The sequence below is a fragment of the Mycteria americana genome, chromosome 7 (genome assembly GCF_035582795.1).
Source record: "Mycteria americana isolate JAX WOST 10 ecotype Jacksonville Zoo and Gardens chromosome 7, USCA_MyAme_1.0, whole genome shotgun sequence".
In the NCBI taxonomy this organism is placed as follows: domain Eukaryota; kingdom Metazoa; phylum Chordata; class Aves; order Ciconiiformes; family Ciconiidae; genus Mycteria; species Mycteria americana.
Genome location: NC_134371.1, coordinates 49,086,083 through 49,101,255, shown reverse-complemented (window position 1 = coordinate 49,101,255; position 15,173 = coordinate 49,086,083). Strand labels below are relative to the sequence as shown.

General features: G+C 40.7%; 1 protein-coding gene and 1 long non-coding RNA gene across 6 annotated transcripts in view; one reads left to right on the top strand and one right to left on the bottom strand.

Moving 5' to 3' along the window:
* The window catches only part of LOC142412675 (uncharacterized), a 27,961-nt gene extending 12,854 nt beyond the window's left edge, over positions 1-15,107 (bottom strand). The window contains exons 1-2 of one of the 4 annotated variants that reach the window (XR_012776572.1): positions 13,230-15,107; positions 12,655-12,750 (exon numbers count right to left, since the gene is read on the bottom strand). This is a non-coding gene — a long non-coding RNA (uncharacterized LOC142412675). Of the gene's footprint in view, positions 1-185; positions 340-1,872; positions 2,966-12,654; positions 12,751-13,229 lie in introns of those variants that run through there. The other 3 variants (XR_012776571.1, XR_012776573.1, XR_012776570.1) reach the window with 3 other exon arrangements.
* SNX7 (sorting nexin 7) overlaps positions 14,756-15,173 on the top strand; it is a 31,058-nt gene continuing 30,640 nt past the window's right edge. The window contains exon 1 of one of the 2 annotated variants that reach the window (XM_075508296.1): positions 14,756-15,173. In XM_075508296.1, the coding sequence (XP_075364411.1) occupies positions 14,991-15,173 (183 nt within the window). In that variant the 5' untranslated portion in view covers positions 14,756-14,990. The other variant, XM_075508295.1, reaches the window with a different exon arrangement.

Here is a 15,173-nt window from a genome sequence, read left to right as displayed (position 1 = left end):
TGCAAAAATTTTGTTTTCATTTTTTCAATTTTAGAAAAACATTACTGAAATGACAATTGGAAACAGTAGTTTCTGAAAACTATTTCAATGAAGTTTACAACAGCCACTGTAAATAGTTATAATTATTTCTGTAGAGAAGCACAAAAAGGATAAAAAAAATTCAAGCCAATTCCAAATCCCCTCACCTTTTCCTAAAAATCAGGATTACATTTCTGATGACTCCAAGTTTAGTAGGTTGGGCTGGGAATCTACTTCTCACGCTGTCAAAATTGTGTGTTGTGATCTGGAACGGGTCACTTAATCTATATCTGCTGGTTTTCTTCTTCCTTCCTTAGCTGTCTAATTTATACAGTGAAATATCAGGACAGACTATAACACTCTGTTGCCAATACAGCACATAGAAAAGTGAGGCATGATCTTTTAAATACAGTATTCATTATAATACTAGCATTGGAAATGCTTTACTCTTCTACAATGCAAATAAAAACATCTTAGTTATGGAGGTTACATATATACATGTCACAGAAGCACATTTAAGGAGAAGCAAATATATGAAAAAAACAGAAGAATCTGAATGATGATTAAATTTCATGGGGTAAAAATCTGATCATGAAGGACCCTTACTGCATAGTGCATAATGGAGGGTATGGTGTATTCATTTACATTCCTCAAATGTGTAAATTTTCAGTGTGTACAGTTTCAGTAATTAGGAAATAAATTTGGATGCTAGAGTTTCCATAAATAACAAAAATCATCAAGATGCATTTTTCTCTTGTGTGGTTTTTTTTCTTTTTATCTGACTTAAAATTTTTTTTATTTCCTTTATGTGATCTCAAGAGATTAAAGTCCAAACCACCTAGCTATATCACTGGCAAAATAAGTCATATGACATGCTCAATTTTTAGAGTCATTAGCTATCTGCAGACATCGTCTTAAGCAGTGGAGTTAAAAAACCTAAAGAGAAAAAGACGGAATGTATCTGAGGGTAAAAAGCCTTTGTGGGTGTTGATGGAAGTATGTGGAAGAAACCAGCAAGAACAGTGGATAATGGAAGCTTGCTAGTGCAGGTAGTGGGCTTATCTATATGACAAATTGATGAAGAATGAGGAGGAAAACTATGTTGATTTAATGCTGGCAATTTGAAGCATAGGCTGCACAGCTGTTTCAGACAGAAATACCAAGATAAATTCAGAAGCAACCCCTGCTCTGACAGGTTAATAAAATACCAGGAATTATTTGAGCTTCTTAGAGGAAGGGATCACTAAAGAGCCCTTCGAATACCCAAGATATTGCACATAAGAATAAAAGAATGGCTCATCCAGCCCTTGCCTGCCTGTTATCAAGAACATGCTTTAAACTGATAGCCAAGCTTTTCTAGCAGACATGAAAAAATACATATTAGAAGTGAAAAAGTAAAGAATAAAGTGAACACCTGCTATTGATACAATTTTAGAAAAAAACTGTCAGTGGTAGAGCCTTAGGTAAGAAAGGCTTACCTAAAATAAGAAAGTTACACCATACAGGGTCTTCTGTTTCAACTTATGCTCCTTAAACTCATTACTAGCAATAGGAACGTTTATCCAGGTAAATGGAAAACCCGGGCTTTTTACACTTCAAAAATAAGACAAACCGACTCTGTGTAAACATTTTCACCACTGCTTTAAACATGCCTGTGAATGCTCAGCCCTCCATTCTCTGATCAAATATGAAAGACCACATTTCCCTGGTTCTGCCAGGTGTTTAGTATGTGGTCTGCATGCTCACTGCTAACAATGACAGTCTACCCAGTCATTAGAAAATATATTTTAGCACATTTTACTAAACAGCCAGCCATGCTTCTTGGCTGGATTTCTGAGAGAAAGTTTGATTTACCAGCATTTTTGTCCAGTTCCAGACAATCCAGCACTCTCAGAAAGGCTACACTGCATCAGCAGCTTTCCACTGCTCTGCTCCAGAACCTTTTGGAAAAATAACATGGATTAGTCTACAGACCAAAAGATCAGAGCTGAGAGTTAGTTCTTTGCTGGGAGAGAAGCTTGCTATGGAATAATGCTTACAAAGTGGTAAGACTGCAGGGTAGCATTAAAAAAAGTAAAATTTAAAAAAAAAAATTTTTAAGTAGCTTTGGTATCCTTCCCTTCCCCCCAAAAAAGAACGGAATACTTCTTTGGAATACTTCAGAGTGATGCCTCACTAATGAATTATTCATGCAAAGGTAGGACTCTCTTTCTTTCCCAGGGGTTACAGCAATGTCAAGTGAAAACATGTCAGTCTGCCAAGAAATACCAATGGTGTGGAATAATTCTACCGGAGATGACACAATCACCCCTCTAATGATATGAGCTCTTTTGATGAGTGCATCTGAACTACATTCCTACAAAGGATGCCAGGCATTACCAATAATTTGATATTTAATTTTGGGAAAATGTAAAGATTAAACAAACTCCTCTGAGCAACTTCTAAAGCCATGTTTTAATTTAGCAGCATTGCCTAAACTTATTATTCATTGCACAGTCCTCTTCCAGCACTATTTTTAACAGTATAAGCACTCTAAGTACTAATTTTAATACAAAAATGACCTGTGTTGTAAAAATGCCCACCACCTCCTCATCTCAGTTCTGGGAAGAACTGCTCAAACCTCAGTCTAGCGGACAGTCCCAAAGGGTGGGGAAGAGCATAGGTTGCAAAATGTAAGTGACTTGCTCTCCGATATTTAGGTTGAGCCTATTTTTTCTCACAGTCCCTTTAGATGCAGTACAGAAAATGTGGTATTTAGGATGCTTTTTGTCAGGCTGTTGGTTCTGGTGGTCAGGAAGGAAGTTCCTTTATTAGGGAACCTATTGGGAAAGGTCTGTTGTGGTTTTTTCACCTCATTCACAACATCATTGCTTAAATACAATTTAGAAATAAATTTAATTTTTCCAAACAGATTGCAATTTACAACTTAATTTATGCTTAGTGCTAGTAAGAGGTCTAAAGTACTTACCTTCCAGGACAAAACTTGAAATTCATCTAGTGGACTTGATTCTTATGGGAAAATCTTTGTAGACTCAAGTGTGTTCTTCACAATCTCTCTCTCTCATCCTCAAGAAGCAAGTTAGATCATTTCACAGAGTTAGCTGCATTCATAAGTCACTTGGAAGAGTCTCACAGAAACCCCATAATCTGTGTTCTGCACCTATATTAAGTTTTGGTACTTTGTATGAGAAAGTTGTAGCCTACAACTGAAATCTATGCTTGTGCAAATCTTGCTCTGCCCATTATGTATCAAAATTAAGTTACAGGCAAGGAATTAAGAAGAAACACTAGACTGACCCATGCTCAGACACTTAAAAAAAAAAAAAGAGATGTCCAATATTACCTAAAGGTACAGTCTGTTCAGGAGAAGTGTTTAAGCCCACAGGTGGGGTAAACTGGCCCCTAAGAATGCCTGGTCCCTGATGAGAGCGTGTGCGCGCTGCCCACAGCGTGCTGCTAACACCAGCAATCCTGCGATGGTCCAACACTTATAACCAAAGCTGGTATCAGTCAAGCATTTGCAGGTACAGGAAAGATTGCCTTCAAAATTTCTTCTAAAGCCTCAAGGTTGGACTAATGCACCTATAACCACCTGGATCATTTTTCCTTCTCCCTAATCACTGTGTATTTGCTGTCATATGGTATCAGATACAAGAGTTCACGAGCTGGTCTCTTTCTGGTCAGGAAACTATTGATTACCATCCTTCACTATGTCAAACTGTTTGTGTTTTGCTTGCATCTCAGTTGCAATGATTTTTATTTTCAAGCCTGTGGACTCACTCCTACTAGGCAACATCCATTTCCCACCACAGTCAGCAGCAGCATTTCTAATTAAGTGAGAATAAAGCATTTTCTTATTTTTAGGGTCATACGTTTAATCTCTGAACAGTGACCCCATGTTCATAGTGGTTTGCTTCTGAAACTGCTTGCTTAAGGCTGGGTAATTTTATCATGTTTAGTAACCAGTGCAAGGTCTAGCTCTGCTTGACTTTTTGTCAATTCACCTTATTCCTATGCTTCTTTACCTCTTTTGCATAGATTTCTTTGCTTGCCAGTCTTCTGCAATCCTTTTTCATTCTGCTCACTTATTTTTAATTATGTGGCTATTCATCCAGTTAGATTCTTTCTACAATGTTTCCTTCTTTGTCCTGGATATTAATTCCAGATAGTTTTCAAACTTTTGAGTAAGAAAGTTCCAGACCTCCTCCACATTTGAGTTTCTCAGCTTCTTTGGTAGATTGATTTAATCATTCACATTGTAGAGTATAGAGCTTTGAAATCCTGAGTTACATACCTATTTGTTTTACTCTTGTCATTTAATTTTATCTGAATCACACATCATACGTTCTTCAATCAGCTCATCTGAAATATGTTCATTACTTAAATGAAGCCTTAAAGTTGGCCTTTTATCGATGAAGTGAAAAAACTCTCAGCTATTACCAGCAGAAATAACCAGTATTATTAGCATTTGTTCTCCAAGCTATACTGAAGAAGTTAAATACTTCCATATGTGGGGCTGCCCACCCATATGGTCACAACTCCTGGTAGTACTTAAAAGCTTTAACCACGCACAAAATGTTAAAACATAAAATGCTTTAAAAAGATCCCTTTTAGTATCCAAATCCAACCCTACAATATCCTACAGACTCACAAAATTAATAGAATTTTTCTATCATTCCCTGATTTTGAAGTGCTTTTGATTCAAACAACACAGCTACACTATTGCTACTTCTTTCTTTAATCTGTCTCAAATCAATGTGCAATTCTATCTTTTTTGATTACCACACCCCGTTCCACACCTGTTTTTCCACTACATTCTTGTAATCATTCTAACATCTCACATTTTGCTGGTCCAGCTTATTATATTTGCATACAAACATTTTAGTTACTCTTTCCTGACCATCAGTTTTTACCCAGATTAATCAAAATCCTTCTGCTGATTATAGCACGTAACTATAATCCTGAAGAACTGCTCTGGCCTCTTGCTTTTCCCTCCAGCAGGGTCGGCTGCACTTCCCTTGCCAAACATCTGACCCTTTCCTCCCAGCTGTACAAATGGCTACCCCTGCCCAGCCGCAGCGGAGAGGCAGGCAGCAGTGGCACAACGCAGCTCCCTGAGGGGTGCATCCATCGGTGCAGGGCTGAGAGAACAACCCCCAACAAGGAATCCATCCCTCACACTGCAGAAGCTGGACCAGACCGGCCTACCTGACTGTTGTTATGCAGATCATTATTTTCTCTTCTTGCTGCCCATGTTCCTGCTTGCTGCTAACTCCATCATCATTGGAAGACACTTAAACACACTACTTCTGTTTACAGGAGATAGGTTGCGCAGTCCAAAAATCTCTCTGCCTTACCCCTTATTTCTTAGTTTCAGACTCATTTTACCAATTATGCCAATCTCGGTCCCCAGAGGCAGATTACCAATGCTATTTCCTTATTTTCAGCTTCCTCAGTATGCAGCAGTATATGTCATTATTTACCTTTTGATCAATTGTGAGAGAATTTGTATCCATTCCACTCTGCATTTTGGTTACCTAAAAATTGACTGATTCATTTGTAAATAGGGATAATTTTGTTTAAAAACCATTAGCATTTCAGGCCATACTTTTACTGGAGACTCATGCCTTCAGCTTCTGTACTGATCTGTACATTACTTGCTTTTTTGTACTATAAAAATAATAATGAGGAAAAAATGCTTTATTAACTGGATCATACTTTTAAATATGTTGCATAACTAGAGGATTATTCAAACCTTTTTTCATCTGGGTTTAAGTTCATAGCTACCGTGTTTGCTTTTATTGTTTCCTTTCGCCTCCTTTCCTCATTCCTATCAGGCATGCATTTGGGTTCAGGTGTGCACGTAAAATTAAGGATAAAGTTAAAAGGCAGCCACACACCAGCAGCACATTTTCATGGGAATTTTAGGCCAATTTCTTTGTTGCCTTGTGAGTAATTTGCATTGGTTCTGCTAGAGCACAGGAAACATGAATCTTCTTGGGGAATGCTCCTAAAGCCCTGAAAAGGTACATAGATATCAAAGGAGATTTGCTCCAATCTACCCAATAACTCTTATCAAGCAGAGAGGATAGCTGAAGGCAAGAATGGTGTTCTTGTGCTCCAGCACTATATCCAAAATACCTCTGTTGCCTTATCAGCTTAGGGCTTCAGACAGAAACCATACAGCTTATTGGGAATTATACTAGATATTTTTGGCAGGGTGGGAACCAAATCAGTTCCCCACATCTTATATCATTCCTCCTGGCAGCTTGAATGGCTTTCTGAAACACAGAGATGCAAATTCATGTGAAGGCACTCCTAAGATATTCCAACCTGCTAAAGAGCTGAAGTAATTACCAGCTGATTCAAAACCAGATGATTTTACCACTGAGACTCTTTCCCCTACATACAGCTATTCAGTCCGGCATCAACAGAGCTTGCCCATCTAAGAGGCAGTCTAAGAGGTGCTAGAATGGTTAAACTGGAGTTTCCTCTTGAGCAAACCCAAAGGTGCTCTCAGAGATGTTGTATATGGAAAATGAACCCCTTCCACCAGTTGTTCTCCTTTCATTGCTGTTTTCCTCAGGTATATCACATGAGAACGAGAAAGGTCACCGGTCTAAAATTCTAGCCTGTTTCATATATAGTTTAGAAATGTGAACAATTTGGTAGTATAAATCATTAAGTCATTTTAAAGAGGAATTCTTACACAACATCAAACCAACTACTGCAGCATACATGGCCACAGGCTGAAAAATGCAATCTAGCAGATAGTAATTTGTTGTCTTAAGTGATATGACACAGAAAAACACATATTATTCCATTAAGGCTTCGAAGTTCAGTAAAGCCAAAAATAGCATGCAGCTTTGCTTCGCAGATAAGGAAAACAGTTATACACTTAAAGTAGAAGGAACTGACCTCTCCAATTTCCAAACTTTTCACAGTATGGGGTAGGTTAAGTGTAAATATTGTACTACACACCCTTCAAGTTCTCCTATATTCCTTCCATTTTCTTAAGTCTATAGCATCCTTCTAGCAATCACTTATCTGAAAGATGAATAAAGAGAAATTTCTTGTAGTTAAGCTTTCATCTTAATATGACAGGGATTTAATTCCTAGGAGCTGGGGAGGTACACCTACTCTTCCCTGCAGTTTCACCTTGCCTAACAACTTTTCTCTTTCTCTCAGTGGAAAACAAGTGCCAGTGCTGTCTAACTACAGAACTCACTGTAACTCACCAGAATACTGTATTTCAATGCCACAGTCCATCCACAAACCTCATTTTAAACACAAGTTCTCTTGCAAATCCATTGGGTCAATGTCTTAAGTGCTCTGCTATCACATCATCCCTAAGTGCAAAATCAGTTGAATAAAATAGGGATCTAATTAATCCCATTGTTTCCCCTCTAAGATACAGACCAATCTGGTCTTTCTCATTTTCTCACAACCCAAACCAAAACTACTAATAGTTATTTAATAAGAGAAAACTGCAGGAAGCATATGACTGCCTGTGCCACTACTGTAAATCACATCTGTTGGAATACTTCCTTCCCCATCTGATCTAGAGCTCTTGCAGCTGCAGTTTGACCATACTGTCCAAAGTTGCTCTGTCTTGGATTATGTCTTGGCATGAAGTCTTGAAATTTAAATTGTTTCCTCTGCTATTCTTTTCTAGAATTTGGCAATGGTTCTTCTCAGTATTTGGAGACAAATATTTCTCAGTTTTGAAGACAGAGTCTCCAAAATTGTACACAGTGCAAACACATCAAGACATGCTAAGAGGAAATAAAATGAAAAAAAATTATTCTTTGGGCTACAAAATTAATGAATTCTACTATCCTGTGTACTTGTGCCACACCTCACTCACACGTTCACTATATAGCATTCCCACCAGGTTATTACATGCCTTAGCTAATCCTAAGCAAGACGTGCAGTGGTGAGAGAACAGGCAGTAGCTGGTTTGCCGTATTTCACCTGTTCTGAGCACAGGGAAACAAATACTTACTGGCACTTTACTGTCTGCTAGGAGCAACTGATATTTTTAAAGCATAAAGATATTTGGGGGGGGGTTAAATATAAAATAAGGGGATAAAAGTAGAACAGCTGTCTACTATACTATCAGTCTCATACGTATGTATGCTGTCAGGAAAATTTTGAGGTTTCCCAAGAAGTTTTGCTTAAGTAAGGGGTAAAAGAACAAGCCAAAATGTAAAAAATATTCTTTCATCTATAAATCTCTCAGCTCTTTTTTGGGTTTAGGCATCTCTTTCAACAGTGTTGAAACTATTTTGAGCTATTTAGCAACTTTATAGCAAATATTGCAAGGAGAAGAAAAATCTTCTGTTGGACCAACTGCCAAGTTTTCACACAAGGGCTTTTCCAAATATTAATATTTGATAAGGAAACTATCCTAAAATGTTGTAAACACAGCTGTTTCCATTCTAGGATTGATGTCTTCTATGTTGGGCAAGCTCAGTGCTCACAAAATACCCTAATATTACTCCTTTGTATTTTTTACTTATTCATAAGCCTGCTTCGCTGTCTAATCATACTGTCCGATAACATACATTGTTCTTTTGGTCACTTCTGAGTCTCGCCAGTTTCCAGATTTTTAAAACCTCCACTATTAATTGACATGCATCATTTGTTTGCAGAGACTTAACAACAGCTCTTCATAAACTGAGAGCAGCCTTTGCCTGACAGGTTGCCAAAAAAATCAGTTACACACTGTGTAAATGGCAAGAAAGGTATCCATGAAGTAAATTCAGAATTTACACCTGAAGACACTGCAGTTACCCTGTCAGGCTGTGTGGATTTCCTTCCAACTCCAGCAGACTGTAATTGTTTACTTAACCTGGATATTGATTGTAGTTAGACTGCTGGCTCGCTTCCTTCAGCTGCAATTCTCATTTTGGCAGTTTCACATACATCACTTAAAATTCCTCTCTGCAGCCACGTTGTTCACATTCTTTCCTCTGGGTCATAATCTACTATCCATGACCATACTTTTATTTCGGCATTATGATGATGATGTTTTGGTTTTTTTTTTACATTTTCTGATCTCTGTAGAACAAAAAGGGGCAGTTTTTAGCAAGAATTACCTTGACACTTAGTATCATCCTTTACAATTAGTAATCCTTTACAATTAGTATCGTACAGAATTTTACGGAAGAGAAGAGCTCAGTGACACAAGATAAAAGTGAGAGATTATGTGGCAGTGTAGCTCTAGAATGAATTTTCCACATGTTTTATGAATCATGACTATATACCTATCATTTTTCTATCAATAAGTATTAAAGTGTTAATTAGGTCCCATGTAGATCCCAATTTTATGTCAATAGTTCAGGTGTGAATTTGAGGACTAAAAAAACCTTTCATATAAGAACTTTCTTAATAGTCATCCTGGTAGTAATACATGAAGGCAAGAGACGCACAAAGTTTCTGTCTAAAAAAAAAAATTCTATTAAAACATCATGAATACAGGGGGTTAATTCAACCACTATGTGCCTCCTGGATTGGTTTAAGTAGGCTCACCTACCCACCAGCTCCCTTTGGTAAAGTTTTTTAGGGTCACTGAAAGCGTGTGTGAACAATAAAAGATTGCTAAATCCTTATAAAGCAATTCTGTAAAGGCTAATAATCCTTGAAACAATGGCAAGCCCTGTGCCTAAAAGGTCAAACAATGATCACAGGTTTGCACAGTATTTTCAGAGCCTGTGCATTACACTGCAACAGCTGAAATACAGAATTTGTCAATTTAAATGGGTTATAAACAGACATCTGTAAATGAATAACATTCATATCAGTCACTGTCATTTCTTTTTAGTCATTTAACAAACAGGACCACACCTAGTCATTGATAAACAGGTTAACTGAGGTCCAGTATTAACCTGTTTCCTTTAACCTAAAGTTCAGAGTACCGAAGCTAGGCATCAGGAAAATTAAAAATAGAAAGAACTCAGATTCATATATCAAATTAATTCAATAAGCCTTTAAAGCTATGTTAAATATTAATATATTTGTTGCATACTTTTGTACTAAGAGATACTCTAATATTTCATGCCATGAAGTACAGATTGCTAAATACACTATTCATCAAAAAACAAGAACTGCAGCAATTATTTGGAAACATGAAACCATTCCTCCAGCAGAAGAGACAATGTTAGATTAGAACAGATGGACTCTATCTGACAACAGTGCAAAGTATTAAAAAAAAAAAAAAAATCAATGCTTTCATATCCAATGAAGCTTGGCAACTGTTTTTAGATATTGTAAAAATTATGAAACCCAATAACGCTTCACCTGGAATATTTTCATGTCTAAAATTTGGCAGAGTCACATAACTTAAAAGGATAGCAAGTCTCTAGATATCGATCAGGGCTTTGTACATCTACAACGTCATAAAAATGATCTGCAGCTATAAAAGAGATAACATGATTATGAGTACACTACATTGTAATTTCCTTTGGGCAGTCAGAAAGCAAAGACAGTCTGATAGTCTCTGAAAAAAATAAGCTTGGAGGATATCCACTGTCTGACAGATAAATCATTTTACAATATTCCAATTAAAGCACCTTCCAAACTTAAACTAATAACAACAACAAAAATAACAGAAGAGCTTAACAGTTACCTTTCAACCAAACCACAACGGGCAGCTGAAAAGCTAAGCAGCTCACAACTTATCTGAGAGCTTCAATGCTCTGACTCCTTTGCCAATTCAGGCATGGAACACAAATAGTTAACCTTATTTTGAGCCATTATATGGAGCTTACTATAAAGCTTGCTGTAATAAATGGTATGATATGAAGGTCAGCCCTTAATTCACCATCAAAATATCTTCTGGGTGTAAACATAATGACTTCTGCTTACACACTATACAACCCTGACAAGAATGCTACTTGACAAAGCATTTCAGACCTAGAAAAATGTTCTCATTCGTGTCAAGGTGCCGAATGTCAGCAGATTCACTAATATGCTTATTATTTGCACTGCAATGGTGGAACAGAGTAAAACACCATGAGCCCTCCATACCCCACTACTGCCTGGCTAGGGAGTTGATGAAATAAAACAAGATTTAATCCTGTCCATATCACTGTGCAGTTGGTGAAACTCGACAAGTCAGCATTAAGTATTCAAAGTGGTATTGTGGCCTAAAGGGATCACATGCAGCCTGCACATGAGAGCGAAGGAATAGCTTGGTTCTGCTTCAGTGTTTGTAAATTTAATTTGTTCAAGAAAAAGCAACTCTGGAAGGGATTACTAGGTAGGATCAACACTCTTACCAAAGAAAAAGGGAAAATGCAAGTAGGAATAATACTGACATTTTTGTAACACAAAATAGCTTTTTGGGCTTAAGTGAATAAATAAAAGTTGGAGGCGATTGCAGCTCAGCCCTGGCATATGCGAATACTCCACTCAGTGTTCCTGAGTAGGAGGGCCTGGAAAGGTTGAGTATTTCATGAAGATTGTATAGGTATTTAGAAAACACCATATTTTACAAAATGTTAAAATATATTTAGCAAAATATTGTCGAGTATTGTCTCAGTGCAATAGCTATTTCTTTAAATAAGTGGGGCAATAATATTCATGGCATAACATCTGACATATTGACCATTAATTATTGCCAAGATCTAATTCTACAGGTTCAGGGAAGGATATCTGTGGTTAAATGTGTAAATCCCAGGAGCTCAGGAAACACATAGCCTGTTGGCATACGTATGCACATACACACATTGAAATGAAGAATAATCAAGATCTACAGCAATGTACCTCTGAAATAACAGTACAAGAGAAACCTGTAGATCCGCTCTGGTAAGTGTAGCTCTGTATTTATGCTACCTGCAATATCTCTGAATAGCACAATTATTCAACTGTTTAAAGTTGTCTCTGGTCCTACAGCAGAAAATGAGCAAAAAATTCGTGAGTCTGTAAAAAGCTCTTTTTGCTAAATACTGCAAAGTATTTAGAGAGGTGCCAGCAATCCCACTGGGACTCGGCATGGGAGGGAAGGTGCCCTGAAGTTACATTTACTCCCTGGGCCCTTTCAATAGAGACTGGGGACGACTGGGGTAGAGGGTGGAGAGGGCAGGTGAAAGTGATGGCAGAACGGTTTCCGATTTTGTTTTAGCATAGGTCCTTGCGATGATTAAAATTCCAAATAACTGTTATATGTAATGCATATTTTCCTAGAGCAAAGGACAATGAATACCTTTTCCTCACAGACTGGTACTTCAAATATAAAGCACAGAAAGATAAGCACTGCCAGCGAGGAATCTAAAAATATGTCTTGTTAAGCTTGATTAATGAGCTAATAAAAAGCTATAATAAGAAAAAAAATCCAATTAAAACATCTTGTGAAATTTCTCTCAAACAGAAATAAAGAACCCAAGAGAATGGTAAAACTTTGAAAAATTAGTATGATCCAGATGACAGCCTTAGTATTCAAGCCTACAGTACATCAGTTTTATACTTTCTTTGACTGGCTGTCCTTTATTTATCATCTCTGATGTGTGCTGTCTGGAATTCTGATCCTCAGTGAGTTTTCTTTTATTTTGTTACTGCCTCGCAAGTATAACATCTGAATTTAAATACAGACATATTAAAAACTCAGGCATTATATGGGTTGTAGGTACTTACTCTATTCAGAAAACCTGTAGGCCTCTGGCACAACACGTGGCACTTAGAAACAGTGAAGTAAAGGGAAAACCAGAGGAAACAAAACTCATCCATCACCTATATAAAGTCAGAAAACAAACCAGCTACACTTGTCTTATCATTGGTGTACAAAGGACAGATTAGAAAGGGTAGAAAATTTATATCCTAATATTCACTTTTCATCAGTATCTGGTACCTGAGAGTAATTAGAGGACACAGGAGCAGCAAGGACACTGGAAAGGAACTGTAAAAGACGCAGAGGTGGGAAGAGATGCAGATTTGGCGCTGGATGAGAAGCACCTGCAGCACAAAGAACCCCAGCCTGCACCTTGCAGAGCCTGGAGGTGAGCAGCACCCGGCCAAGGGCCAGCGGCAGCCTGCGAGGACGGCAGCGCACCAGAGAAACCCGAGGTTCCTCAGAGGCACTGAGCTGGGGCACAGCAAACAGGAGCAGGGCAGGGACGGTCTACACAGGGTCAGGAGGAAAGAAGCCCGAGGATCTCATACCAGGGCCAGTCGTTACTTTAAAACTACAGAAAGTGCCTATTTTAACTTACTGAAACATACTCTGCCATCAGCGAGTATCCAAGTACCCAGGAAAGGTGCATCCCATCTCCCTCTGGTGGCTGGTCGAGGGAAGAGAGCAACCTACTACGGCAAACGCTTGTCTGTCAGCCAAAATGTGTGCCATCACTTCTGTGAAAAGGTCCACCACCCCTCAACCCACAGTTCCCTCTGAATTTTAGGTTGGGTTTGTTTTTTTTTTTTTTTTAAAACAAACATGAAAATGTCTTCGTATACATTCTCTACACAGTCATACTCTTTTTCTCTTTGCACAGTTCAGTGAATATTTAGTGTTTATTTTTATCTCTTTCTTTCAAGTTGTGGCTCAAGACTTCACTGAAAAGCATGAAATACCAAATGAATTGCCTCATCAACTGCCAGGAGTGTTCACAAATGAACGCTTTTCAAAATACTTTCATTTGGTTACGGGGTTTGCCTTTTCTAATTTGACAGCAAGGGAACCAAGGTACACAAATCTGCCTGTTTAAGTACCCGCCCAGGACTCTTGAAGCCTACCTTAACAACAAAGTTCCTATTGACTTCAGACATTTCAGATGGAGCCTCCAAAGACGTGCCTTGTTCTACACCGTGCAAACGTGGGCCTCAGTGCCATGCCCAGCACCACAGAGCAGCTCCTGCGCCCAGCACAGAAGCTGGTTGCCCAAGGTGGTGCTGAACCCCACCGCAGGTTAGAGCAGCCTTCCCCTCCCTCGACCTGCCTGCTCGCTTACTACACGTCCCCGGCTCCTGCAACTAGTAGCACTGCTCGTTGCTTCCTATTCAACACCGGCAACTTCAAAATCCCTCAATTCTGATGTTTTTCCTTTCTGCAGCTTTACTATTTTTAAGCGTTTGGTGTCCCTCTCCCCACTCCTTTTCAGGTGTAACGTGGTGTCAATTTATTCTCACAAGTAAATCTCTGACCCCAAAGTAATCTCTGGCCTCAACATCAGAAAGCAGACCAGACCCCACGATGAAGGAGTAACCCTCCAGCTACAAACGACAGAACGCCTGTCCAAGGCACACGAGAGGCAAGAAGCAAGGCCTGTTTTCTGGCTGCTGCCACGGTGGCGGGGACGCGGGGTGTGCAGCCTGGACGCCCACCAGGAAGAAAGAGACCGACCCGGAGAAAGAAGGAAAGCCTGGGTACGCCCGGCTCTGCCGGGCACTCTCGGGGCTTCCGAGGACGCGAGCTGGCGGCTGCTTGGCTCCGCTCTCTAACCCGAGGCACCGCACACGCTTTTCCTAGTGACCCAGGCCAGCAGCAGCAGCGTTCCCCGAGCCCGCCCCGCGGGTGGCTAAGCAAGGGCGGCTAACCCCAGCCCGACAGGCCCCGGCCGACCCGCCCAGCAACCCTGGAGGCGGCCAAAGCGGGGAGCTGGCGACACGTGAGCGAGCCCGACGCCCCCACGCCTCCATGAAAACGTCTGTGGGCGTTGTGAGCAACCGCCTCCGCCTCCTCCCCCCCCACCCCCCCTCACGGCCAGCCTCCACAGAGAGGCTGCGGCCTCAGGCGCAGCCCCGCCGCCCTCTGAGGCGCAGGCCCGCAGCCAGGGCCTGCCGGGAGGCACGTCCCGGCCCGGCAGGGCGGCCCTCCCGCCGCTTCCACTCCTGCGCACTGGGCGCGCCCCGCGGGCCGGGCCGGGCCGGGGCCGGGGGCGGGGCGGGGCGGGGGCGGGGGAGCGGCGGGCGGCCAATTGCGGCCCCCCGGGGAGCGGCTGTGGCGGGGCTGCCGGCCGCGCTCGCAGGGAAGGATGGAGGCAGAGGGCCGGGTGCCCGGGCCGCCGCTCCCCCCGCCTTCCCTTGGCGGCGGGGGAGGGGTCGAGGCCGATGCCGATCCCCCCGCGGGAGCCCCCGGCGCGGCCCGCGGGCCGCTGCTCGCCGCCGAGGTGCTGGCGTTGGACGATGAGGAAGACGACCTGGAGGTGTTCAGCAAG